Here is a 13221-nt window from a genome sequence, read left to right on the forward strand (position 1 = left end):
CATTAAAAGAACTTGTTGAGGGTGTAGCCTGCTGGGATAGGTGGGCTTGCCGCCTGGGAGGGCTGTGGAAGCTCTTGTTTATTTTAGTCCTATCATCCCGGAAGGTGATATTAACCCTCCAGTGCCTGTGTCCCCCTGAGACGAGAGAGATCAATTTTGTTTATTTTGATATAATGGAGTCCATGGCACACAAACCTTACGGAGCTTTCTGGATAACAGGTTTCCCATACCTGTACAAGTCCAGGGCAGTTGTCTGATAGCAGCACTGGGGTTCTAATTTCAGTTCTGGCACTGTTCTACCTGTGTCTGTCTGGGTTTGCAATATGTGCTCCAGTTTCTACCAAAACCATACAAGTAGTTTCATTGGCTCGTGATGAAACTGACATCAGAAGCATTTAGGCCCTAAGCTCCTATCAGGCTCTGTCTGGCCTCTTCACCCTCCCACTGCTGGTTCAGTGCAGCAGCTTTCCTGAGCTTCCTGTATTCACAGTGAGGAACATGCTGACTCGAGTGGCCCGGATTTCTCCTTTGCTCCAAAGCTCTGGGCCCTGCTCTGGATACCCGTCACTGCTGTTATGTAGGTAAGGAGCTGTGTGGCTCAGCTTCATTTTTCTATTGGCTTTGTGGTTAATGTAAAATGGTTGTTTGTCCTTACTAGTCGCCTGAAGGAGAAAGCAGTCCATTAGCCTTGCAGTGCAGGAGCAGGTGTACAGTCGAAATTCACCTGTCAAACAGACTGCAGCAGCTCTCTCTTAGGTGTGGATTGCACTCAGTGAATGTGTGTTTCTCTCCAATGCAATAGTTATGTACTGACATTTAATAAATGCAAGATGTTGAGCTTCTCTAGTATAATGTATAATGATTTATTTGCTGTTTTTGACTGCAGGGTGTCGCCAGTGTACGGGTTTTAACCCTTTCTGTTCTCGCTGACTTTTCTTTACATTATCACTAGAACTAGCAAAGTACCGTCTTGCAGCAAAGTATTGCTGTGTACTCAGTCTGGTGCCTGTTGAGCAATTCTAACATTTATGGAGTCTGCAGAGCTACCAGATTTCTGTGGTGTTTTACAAGCCTCTGTTAAAAGAATGTTTAATTTTATGCAGAATGATGTAGACCTTGTTACCTGCCCCCTCTGTTAATAGGTTCCCAGTGCCTGTTGTTGTCAGAGGAAAATATGTATAAAGGTCATGTTTGTTTGAGCTCAATGACTGGAAATGTCTGCACCTACTCTTCAGTGCATGAAAAAGCATTTTGGTTTGAACCTGTGTAAACTCTCATACTTTGTTTCCAGATACTATTAAATCATAATTTGCACTGTAATAATATCTTTAGGAAACAGGTTCAAAGTAATCACTCTGATTATGTGTATATAAATATCAACACTAGCAGTCGAATTTCGGCAATAAGTCTTTTGCAGAGATTTTTCATTAACCAACATCACAAAAACCAAACACACACACACACACACACTGGTTGTACATTTTTTTTAATTCCTCTCTTTTAATTTAGATATGGCTCAGATTCGAAGGATAGCAGTTGGCTTCGCTCTCTCTTCGTGCGAAAGGTAGATCCTCGCAAAGATGCACATTCCACTTTATTGTCCAAGAAGGAGACGAGTGGTCTCTACAAGATACAGTGTGGGTACCTAATGAAAACTGTGGTTGTACTAAGGGAAAATAAAATAATAGTTATTACTTCATTGTACAAATGGGTACATAAATGAGAGCTGGTAAGAAAGGCTCACAACTAATTACTAGTCAGTAATTTTTGTCCACCATAATGAAAAAAACACATGCAATATTTTAAATGTAAAATACAACTTGATCCAGTATTAAAATGTATTTAATAAATGCTTAAAGGAAACAGTCCTAATTGCAATGACACATTGTGCTATTTGTTGCAGGTAGTATACCCCATAACCTGCCATAGGCAATAGTGATGTGCGGGCCGGCCTGACCTGCGGGTCGGGCGGGTTCAGGCCGACCTCGCACTCTTCTTCGCAGGTAGTGGGCGGGTCAGGGTTGAGATCTTCTCTTGCTCTTCCCGCCCTCCACCTTGCACTGCCGGGTTCTTCTTTTATAGACGCTACGCCTGTCTATGCGCAAGTCTATAAAAGGAAGCCGGTAGGCAGGTGCAGAAGGGCGCGTGGAAGGAGGGCGAGTTCAGGCGGGTGTGGGTCGGAAAAATAGAGGTTTATCTCTGCCAAAACACTCAATGTGTAATTGCTCAAAAAAGCCTTTGCATGCATATTTGTGTGATTACGCGATTTGAGTGTTTTAGCAGAGACAATACTCTATTGTCGATGGCAGGGTATTCCGGTGTTTAGTACCCACATCAAATAGCACTGTGTGCCCTACATATTAGTAACAGTTAAACTGACTGAATTGCAATGTGTTATCCGAGCATTTTCATGCTGATATGTGTTCCACGTGTCTGCACATAATTAATAAAATATTATAGTTTCTATTAAGACTCAAAGTTTTATTTTTGTTTTGCTGTACTGAACATGTTTTTTCCAGTCTAGTCTAGTCTAGTCTAGTCTATCTATGGATGTTTTTACATTTTCTCACATCTCTTTCAGTTCACAATGTAAAGCCTGAATGCTTGGAAGAATATAATAAACTGACGTGAGTATCCTCATTTTCTCTTCTGCTATATTATCATAGAAGAATGACCAACTGATTTGTTTACATTTCAGTTTATTTATTGCTCACAATCACCATGACAGTCCCCCCCCCCATTACTTTTGTTCAGAAGAGCAAGTATGTAACCAGGAACCTCTCAGTATTTTTTAATAGATTTACTATTACAAACTAGTAGTCACAAATATTGCACAACCACCTTTAATTTACAAAAAGGATACCCTCTAATATATGGGATTTCATTTTAAAATATAGTTATGTCTAGTTTCAGCCAATATACCTATATACAGGAAAGCAAGATTTCACAGAAAAACATGCAAATTCTTCAAAATAAATCAACAGTAGAGAAGAATTCTATGGTACTTTAACTAACAAATCTTACCTAAAACAGTACAAGTACTGTATTATGTTTATTTTAATGCAAGTCGAGCTTTAAATTTTTTAAGGGGAACTATTAAATTAAATTAACATTGTTTTCATGAACAGTACAAAATCATACCTTAACTGTTGTGTGGCTAGTGTTCAGGTTTAGCTCTCTATTTGTTTCTAAGAGAGGACTTTCTCATAAGACTGTAGTAGAAATGCACGAGAAAAGGTGATCACCTTCTACAGAATGGAGGATTTCCACAGGAAGAAACAAAAGATTCAACTTTAGGGTAATTACACATGGGAGCTACTCAGTGGGTGTATTTCAAAATGCTGAGAATTGCCCCTCTATTCATTGTGATAGTATAGTATATGCATTGACTCTTCCAGCACACTCACCAGACTGGAGATTATCACTTGAAAATGCCCCCTGCCTCATTTCTGCGCAATAATTACCTGGCCTGTGCATTCACTGGCAAGGTTCAGATGATTACCATTAAAGTCAGTGGAGGGGCAATTCCAAACATTTTGGCGCCCATCAAACTGGAAATCATATACGGGGCAAAACTATGGGACTCGTACTGTACAGTATGTAATATTTTAAGTTGTTAAAGGGGGTTCACCTTTACAGTAATGTTTAGTATGTTATAGAATGGCTAATTCTAAGCAACTTTTCAATTGGCCTTCATTTTTTCTTTTTTATAGTTTGTGAATTATTGTCTTCTTATTCTGACTGTTTCCAGCTTTTAAATGAGGGTCACTGACCCCATCTAAAAAACAAATGCTCTGTAAGCTACACATTTATTGTTATTGCTACTTCTATTTATTACTCATCCTTCTATTCAGGCCTCTTCTATTTATATTACAGTTTCTTATTCAAATCAATACATGGTTGGTAGGGTAAGCTGGGCCCTAGCAGCCAGATTGCAAACTGCAAAGCTTCTAAATAAAAAGCTAAATAACTCAAAAAACACTATAATAACACTAATAAAAAAATGAAAACCAATTGCAAATTGTCTCCGAATATCACTCTCTACATCATACTAGAAGTTAATTTAAAGGGGAACCACCCCTTTAAGGCATTGAAACTGGATTGTAAACAAAAGATTTCTGTTTAGTTATATGCTAACAGCAGTATTTTTCTATGCTTTGTGTTAACTCTTTTCCTTGTGAATAATGGCAATGACACTTGAGGAGATTAGTCGCCCCACAATTAATCACATCTAGCACTGACTAATCTCCTCTAAATGCTTTCCCAGCGGTGGACATGCAGATCACTGTTGGGAAAACAAATGTTCTGCGACTTCTTTTTAAAGTAGCCTGAAGTTGCCTTTCAAGGAAACTTTGTGCTGAGTAAGTTTCCCCAGCTGCAATTTGCATGTTATCATCTGGGAAAGTATTTGGAGGAGATTAGTCACCCACTCTAGAGAAGATTAATTTTAGGGCGATTAAACCCCTCATTTGTTATTGCCCTAAGGAGTAAGCTTTGTGTCTCTACATATGCACAGAGAGGAAGTACTACCCAAGCTACATCATGACCCAGATTACCACTGTGATCTAGTGGGTAATTGGAACACATGGTATGGGGAACAGGACCAGGCAGGTAAGCCTTAGTTTGGTCATTACTAATATGATGTTTGGTGCTCTGTGTGTGTTAAAATGCATGTGTCTTTTCAGTTCATTTATGGCGGTTCTCCGGGGGTTACCCAGCATTAATGGATTGTATGAATAAGCTGCGTAATAATAAGGTAATGATGCAGGGGTCATTCCATAAATTACATCTGCCTACGTGACTAACCTTGGTTGTTTAGATATGTACCATTGGTTTTAAAGGAATTGTTCAGTGAAAAAATAAAAATTGGGTAAATAGGCTGTGCAAAATAAAAAATGTCTCTAATATAGTTAGTTAGGCAAAAATGTAATGTATAAAGGCTGGAGTGACTGGCTTTCTAACATAATAGCCAGAACACTACTTCCTGCTTTTCAGCTCTCTTGGTTTACACTGACTGCTTACCCTGGTCAGAGACTTGAGGGGGGGGGGGCACATGGGTCATTTCTGTTGCTTTTGAATCTGAGTTGAATGCTGAGGATCAATTGCAAACTCACTGAACAGATATGTCCCAGATATGTCCCATGTGGGCCCCCTTCAAGTCACTGACTAACTCAGAGTTAGAGAGCTGAGAAGCAGGAAGTTGTATTCTGTTCTGTTATATTAGACATCCAGTCACTCCAGCCTTTATACATTACATTTTTGCCTAACTAACTATATTAGGAACATTTTTTATTTTGCACAGCCTATCTATTTAAACCGTTTTTATTTTCACACTGAACTGTTCCTTTAATGGTATTATTCACTTATACATCATTCAGTTCTTACTTTTATTATCTTGTTCACCTTTCTATTCCCTATATCTAGCCTTGCCTCTTTCTCTCTTCTTTAGGCCTTCTGTCTTTTCTTTACAAGATGTGAAGATTCTGACTATATTCCTGCAGTGCCCACTTACTTACAGTACAAAATAGTCCAAACAAAGTCACTTTTTGCCCCTGCAGGAATATCTGGCTTTTCGAGAGGAGCGGAGCCGAATGCTGCTCTCCCGTAGAAACCAGCTGCTTCTGGAGTTCAGTTTCTGGAATGAACCTGTGCCACGAAAGGGACCGAACATCTATGAGCTACGTACCTACAGATTAAAGGTCAGATATCACAGGGAGTAGGATTATTTAAGCATTTTTTATAGTTTTGTGACAACTTTGTTTATTGTATCTCACAGCCAGGAACAATGCTTGAATGGGGAAATAATTGGTAAGATGAAAAACCAAACTATATTATTTACATGCACTTTTAAATGCATGTCTTGCCTTTTTATCTACAACTCATTTATTTTTTTATCACATTTTATTCTTCTGTTCAACACTTACTTTACATTAAAAATCTCTGTTGCCTCAGGGCTCGTGCAATTAAATATCGCCAGGAGAATCAGGAAGCCGTGGGTGGATTCTTCTCTCAGATAGGAGAGTTGTATGTGGTCCACCATTTGTGGGGTAAGTCAAGCAACATAGCACAGACCATCACTTTTTCCTCAGGGAAGGTTGCTGTGGCAGTTATACCATCTGAAGGCAATGTTACCTCTAAGTTGTGTACCTGTATGTCCAAAGAAGTAATGAGTATTAGTAGAAGTAAAATTTCCATTGAAAGTAATAAGTGGGAACATAACATGTGGGGTAAATCTGAATTCACAAAACTTCAACAGACAAATAAGAGAAAATATAAAAATGTGTAGGTATGCTACCAAAGCTTTTGTCCATGAATATCTGTTCAATATTCCACAGAATTACTGCTGAGAGATCACTGAGGTAAAAGGCTGGCCAATGATTAGCAGATCAAATTAGGTTAACCATACAATCAAATTATTGGAAAAAAAACTAATAAATGCAACTGAGTTATTCGGGTTAGTCCAATACAGGGCCACCAGCAGTAATTATAGAGCCCCGTACTACCAATTTAGCAGGGTCCACTGGGTAAAAAGTGGCCCCCTAATGAAGGGAAAAAACTCCTTGCCTGTGCTGATCCAACCTGAACACTCCCCAATTATACCTAAACCCAAAATACTTAATATAGTTATGAGCTAAAGTGGGTGTTGAGTTAAGTACACATGAACACATACTGCTGGTTTAGTTTAGCCAGTTTAGACCAAATGGACTGATGTTTACTTCTTACTTCCCTGTTTGCTACAAAATGGTTTCTCATCAGAAATAATAATTTTAGTAAATGCAATTTGCCTTGCCTCTTGTATATTATGACAGGCTGAAATATCTAATCTGTTTGTCTGGTCAGTTCAGTTATGTTGTGTGTTGGGATCAGCAGTTTTGTAGTCTGTAAAGACCAGAGCAGTGTTTTGTTCCAGCTTTAAGCAGAGGACATCATCAATGGGCCGTGAAAACAAAGTGGCTTGTTCCAAACATATTTCTAATTATAGGTGATACTGTCGGGTAGTGTTCTCCGGCATCTGTAAAACCCAGTCTCATCCATCAGTCTTAAAGGGCAAAGTCACCTTCATTAGCAAAAACTGTTATAACACAAAACTCCCAGAAATGTGTTCAACTTTAATAACCTGCCAAATTTTGTAAACTGGACATGGTAATTAGGGCATGTGATCATAAAATGGTCGTGGTCATATACATTTTGTCGCACTGTGCGAGCCAGATCGTTTTTTCGATCTTTATGTTTTTCAAATGTGGGGAGGTATTGCTTATGGCCCTGAAACTTTACCTGAAAATTAGAACAAGCAATACCTGTGAGCAGTGTCAAAAAGCTTGTAGGTATGTTATTGAAGGAAAAAAGTGAATTTTTTTTTTTACAGAAACATTTTAATATATGGCTTGGTGGTAAATGAAAAAATATAATGCACACTTATTCATCACTGAAAGGTTATTATATTGTAATATAGATTATAACATGTTGTAGTTGTCCGGATTTTAGAAAATACTGCAAGTCACTTTAGTCATATGAAAAAGTTTGGGAACCCCTCTTAATTCTTTGGAGTTTTGTTTATCATTGGCTGAGCTTTCAAAGTAGCAACTTCCTTCTAATATATAACATGCCTTATGGAAACGGTAGCATTTCAGCAGTGACATAAAGTTTATTGTATTAACAGAAAATATGCAATAGGCATGATAAAATTAGACAGGTGCATAAATTTGGGCACCCCAACAGAGATATTACATCAATACTTAGTTGAGCCTCCTTTTGCAAATGTAACAGCCTCTAGATGCCTCCTATAGTCTTTGATGAGTGTCTGGATTCTGAATGGCGGTATTTTTGACGATTCATCCATACAAAATCTCTTCAGTTCAGTTAAATTTGATGGCTGCTGAGCATGGACAGCCTGCTGCAAATTATCCCATAGATTTTCAATGATACTCAAGTCGGGGACTGTTAGGGCTCTTACACACGGCCGTTCCGACCTGCGCTCCCCTGCGTTCCGTTTGTTGGCGTTCAGCCGCAGGGGAGCGCAGGAATAGACGCAAGTAATGATTTGAAATGGGGCTGTACTCACTCAGGCGCGTGTAGGCGCCGAACGCAGGAAAAATGCAGCATGTTGCGTCTGAACCTGCGTTCGGCGCCTACACGCGCCTGAGTGAGTACAGCCCCATTTCAAATCATTACTTGCGTCTATTCCTGCGCTCCCCTGCGGCTGAACGCCAACAAACGGAACGCAGGGGAGCGCAGGTCGGAACGGCCGTGTGTAAGAGCCCTAACGGCCATTCCAGAATATTGTACTTCTCCCTCTGCATAAATGCCTTTGTAGATTTTGAATTGTGTTTAGGGTCATTTTCTTGTTGGAATTACCCCTGCATAATTTTTTGAGAGTTGCTTTGAGGATCCCATGCTCACTCTTCCGAGGAGAGTCAAACAGAAGCACAACTTGCAATTGGCCACCTTAAATATCTTATCTCATGATTGGATGCATCTGCCTATGAAGTTCAAGGCTTAATGAGCTAATCCAACCAATTTGGTGTTGCCAGTAATCAATATTGAGCAGTTACATGCATTCAAATTAGCAAAATTACAAGGGTATCCAAATTTTTGCACAGCCAGTTTTTCACATTTGATTTAATTTCATACAACTGAATACTGCTTCACTAAAAATCATTGTTCAGAAAACCCCCCAGTACTCAGATGTTGGAAATGAAAAACATACCACTGTTAACAAGCAAAATGTCATTTTTTCTATACATACAGATGCCTAGAAGTCTGAAGCTTGATTTTTATTATTGTTTTTATTACTTAACTTTCTATGTAGGCCCAGATCTTTATAAAGCTAGCAGCTGCTGACATTTTAAATATCAAATTTAGGTGGTGGGGAACAAAGAATGTGTTTCTCTGTGTCATTCGTTATTTCAATATGTTTCCGACTAATGAAGATGTCGACTTTCAAATGAGTGCAATGAATAGGTTTTGTGTGAACATACTTTTTGTCTATTGGTTTTTATAGTGCACGCTTAAAATTAGAAATGGAAACTACTCTATGTTTAGTCCTTGTGAGGTAGATAGATATAAATTCATATAATTATATTAATTGATATTAAAAATCAGTGACCTAAACCTAGCAAATAAAACCAGTTCTTACTCTTTGTATTAGCTTACAAAGATCTTCAGTCAAGAGAAGAGACACGTAAATCTGCTTGGACCAAACGAGGATGGGATGAGAATGTATACTATACAGGTGAAGTACCAAATCACTCACTATTCTTTAAATCTAAGGCAATATGTGCATGAAAGGTTGTAAGTCAAAATTAGGAAAATGTAATCAAAGTCTATTCTGTGCAAAAAAAATTATAACATAGGTGTATGCACAAATGCAGAATATGTAATTAATACAGAAAAATAGATGAACAATATTTTAGTATAGAACAACTTTCAGATTTGTTTATATAGCAAAAGTGGTATAAAGGTGATACCTCTGTCATATATATACCAGAGAACACCACAGCTTCATTGTTATCAGCTTGAGAAAGGAACTAAAATGTTCTGAAAGCTTGCTATGATTATATTAGTTAGCCAATAAAGGTATCACCTTTATACCACTTTTGTTATTTTTTATTTCAAAAGGGTTGCCCTATAACATTTTTACTGACTTAAGGTGGCCATACATGGAGAGATCCGCTCGTTTGGCGATGTCGCCAAACGAGCGGATCTCCCTCCGATATGCCCACCTTGAGGTGGGCAATATCGGGCTGATCCGATCGTGGGCCCTAGGGCCCAACGATCGGATCCTAACGATGCCCAAACGGGCGGTCGGATCGCGGGACCGCATCAACGAATAGATGCGGCCGCGATCCGACGGGATTTTCTGTCCCATCCGATCGAGATCTGGCCGACTTTCGGCCAGATCTCGATCGGTGAAGCCCGTCGCGGGGCCCCATACACGGGCCAATAAGCTGCCGACACTGTCTGTCGGCAGCTTTTATCGGCCCGTGTATGGCCACCTTAACACGGTACAGCAACTTTACCTTTATTTAGCAATTAGATCTCTCAGGAAGTCATTCATATTTTAGCATAGAGCCCATTTTTTCTGGCATGAAGGACATCTGCCACACCATTACAGCACAAACATGTTCCTGATTTTACTGTATTTTCATGTTCGTCCCCAATGCCCCAATGGATCTGACAGTCTTGTTTTTTTAGTCATGCACTGTCACTTTCTTTATAAGCCAATTAATGACCAATATAGTTTTATATGTAAGGTGGCACCCACAAAAAGACCATGGGCACATGGAGCTGTATGCTCCACTGCTCTCAGCCTCTGTATTTGTGAAGGCTAAGAGAAGCGTATCTGCTCCATGTATCTCAACTGGTTTGAATGAGGTCCACCTGTGTGCACTCATGCAGTGGTAGGTCAGAACAAATATGCAAAAGGAGGCAACTTCAGGACGACCTCTACTCTGCTTCATGTGACTACACTCAAGTAGAAGCTGCTTAGATTAATGGAGCAGGGGCACAGAGGGGATCCGCTTCTCTCATCCGGGACAAATATGCAGGCTGAGAGCAGAAGAGCTTATTGCTTAGTGTGCCCATGGCATTAGAACATTAAGTCAAAAAGTGGTTGAAATGATCCATGTACCCCCACTTTACAGTACATTAGAGGACATCTTAGACAGACAGTAGGTCATATTTTTTCCCATAGAAAAGATCAACATATTAGAGGCCACCCCTTTAGACTAGAGGGGCAGAACTTTCATTTGAAGCAGCGTAGGTGGTTATTCACAGTGAGGGCACATTGCTGGTAAGAATCATTCCCTGGGATCAAAGTCTATCCCTTCATATGACCCAAGGTCAACGTGAACTTGGCACAGTTATAAAATGACTAATTTTGTGGCATTTACAATAAATCATTTCATATGTAACCATGTGATAAAAAGTTAATTTTTGCAAATACATATTCTACAAGCTCTATTTATGGGGATGATGGCTTTCTATGAGATGCTCGGTATGGCAGTTCAAAAACTAAAATAATGAAATTTCCTGTCTATGATTATCTTCTAAAATAGCTAATGTTATGTTTTGTTCTTCCAGTTCCACTTGTCAGGAATATGGAGTCCCGTATCATGATCCCACTTAAGATCTCTCCCCTGCAGTGATGCTCATTTTCACCTTTTACAAATCATTCTTAAGAGCTAGGTTCTAGACTCGGAAACATGAATAAATTCTTCTCTGATAATTCCAGATAGTAAATATGAAACAGAACTAGGGGCAAGTCTTGCATCCAATTACTTGACCAAATCATGTTGAAATGAAGTGACTGAGATGGGAAGGTGCATCATTTTCCTAAAACCATTAGCATCTGCTTGTTATTACTTCATTAATTAATAACTTTACCTCAGAACAGGTGTTATGTTTTTGTGCTGTCAATATTTGACATTAGTTCTTCAAACAAGTCTTGTAGTAGCCAGCCTGAAAGACCAGGTCAAAGCAACCTGTATACTTAAACCTGGATGCTCTGCATTTGATTTTTACATTTTGCTTTTTCTTTGCTTTTCATCGCAATGTTACTGTAGCTTTAGCCCCACTCAGCCTTATAGAATTTAAAAGAAAATGTCCCTTCCTCCTCCCCAGTCACATTTAATATTGCTCCTTGGTTTCCCCTTTCTCTTTAGCTGGCCTGACAAAGAAAAGTAGCACAACAGGGTTGGCAGCCAACATGTCTGGCTGTATCACATCTGTGTGCCGGCTCCCTGGCATTGATCACTGAGCAGGAGCATGTGAACTGTTAGCTGATTCTGGCTGATTCAGCCAGATGTGGAGGCTGCAAACTCGCCTGTGCCACTCTGCTTTGTCAGGTAAAGGAAAGAGGGCTTTCCAGGTATGAGCATTGGTTTGGGAGAGGGATCCTTTGTGAAGGGTGGGGGGCATTTAAACAAAAGGCAGAAATTAATTCTTCTTAATCAAAAAAATTACGTTCATTTATTTCTTTTTCAGTTGCCATGCTCAGGGAACACTATAAAACTTTCCGTCAATAACCAGTTGTCTCTGGCTTTGTAAATTAATTTTAGTGAAGAAATCAGCTTAAATATGTGCTGTAAGAGTCCAAGCATTTACAATGTTAGAAAGTCATAGTAAACTGATTTAACAACAGGAATACTCGTTTATTTGCCCTACTGTAAAGATTGGTGGTCCTTGTAACGTTTGGTGATGTCAAATAAATTGATTTATTTCAAGGTTTCAAACTGTTGGGAAGTATTTTCTATGGTTTCATTTCATTCTTCAGCTTTTGGAACAAACCTGATTTAACTTTTGATTCAACAGTTATAACATTGGCATGACTGTACATCATTGCCAGTACCTCATGTAGAAAGATGCTCAAACTACACACAAGTATATACAATGCCAAGCAAAAGTATTCAGACTTGACCAATTCAGACCACTAAAATCTTAATAAAAATGCTGAAATATTAAATTTGCAATATTATACAGTTCCCTTACTTTTTGCACTTTGTTATTAAATGATGTCCAGTGTCTCCCAGAAATTAACTGCCTGGATAGAGTCATGCATTGTGTCTTATTTTAGATGCTTTTTAAATATTAGAAACTAAATGTTTTCCAACAGCATATAGGCAAGTGTAATACTAATTATAGTCTTTTAGTCTATGTACCATTTTTGCAGGTTTCCAAAGAGACTTTGGCTTATTCTTCAGAGCTCCAGGTTGTCTACATTATTTCAGTAAAGCTCAGTGTTTCTTCTTATCAAGTCGTGCCAAAACTAAAGTCTATAACTGATCCCCAACCAGTGGCTCAGGAGCAACATGTTGCTCACCAACCCATTGGATGTTTCTCCCAGTGGCTTCAAAGCAGGTGCTTATTTTTCAATTCCAGACCTGGAGACAAGTTTTGGTTGTATAAAAACTAAATGTACTGACAAACATGCTTGTTTTGCTCCCTTTTGACCACATGGTGTCTGTTCACAGCAAAATCTTCCACATACAAGCACCCCCCCCCCCCCGAAATCCACTCCAGGGCTTTTATCTGCTTCATTGATAGACATAACAAAGGAATTACCCACACCTGCCCATGAAATAGCCTTTTTTTCATTTTGGCTTACTGTATACTTTACTGCGCATGCACAGAACAAGAACAAAAAGAAGACAAAATAATCCTATGAAGATTGCAATCAAATCTACTGCCGAAATATGCTGGGCCAGTACAGTTTTTTAGCAA

The 13221-nt window shown here is 39.1% G+C and overlaps 1 protein-coding gene across 1 annotated transcript; it reads left to right on the plus strand.

The window, feature by feature from the left end:
• The first annotated feature begins 313 nt into the window (after positions 1–313).
• nipsnap1.S (nipsnap homolog 1 S homeolog) lies at positions 314–12228 on the plus strand. Its single transcript, XM_018243997.2, has 10 exons — positions 314–581; positions 1510–1637; positions 2582–2627; positions 4517–4611; positions 4686–4756; positions 5559–5699; positions 5777–5808; positions 5953–6047; positions 9149–9232; positions 11083–12228. The coding sequence occupies exons 1-10, from the start codon at positions 499–501 to the stop codon at positions 11145–11147; spliced, it is 840 nt and encodes a 279-aa protein (XP_018099486.1). The 5' UTR covers positions 314–498; the 3' UTR covers positions 11148–12228.
• Positions 12229–13221: the final 993 nt, after the last annotated feature.

This window comes from Xenopus laevis, chromosome 1S (assembly GCF_017654675.1).
Source record: "Xenopus laevis strain J_2021 chromosome 1S, Xenopus_laevis_v10.1, whole genome shotgun sequence".
NCBI lineage: Eukaryota > Metazoa > Chordata > Amphibia > Anura > Pipidae > Xenopus > Xenopus laevis.

Bases quoted from the DNA above. Each gene is read 5' to 3' on its own strand.
- nipsnap1.S (XM_018243997.2), top strand. From the start codon at position 499: ATGCTGACTCGAGTGGCCCGGATTTCTCCTTTGCTCCAAAGCTCTGGG. The intron at 4,757-5,558 runs GTAATGATGCAG...TTGCCCCTGCAG, and splicing joins ATAAGCTGCGTAATAATAAG to GAATATCTGGCTTTTCGAGA. The intron at 6,048-9,148 runs GTAAGTCAAGCA...TCTTTGTATTAG, and splicing joins TGTGGTCCACCATTTGTGGG to CTTACAAAGATCTTCAGTCA.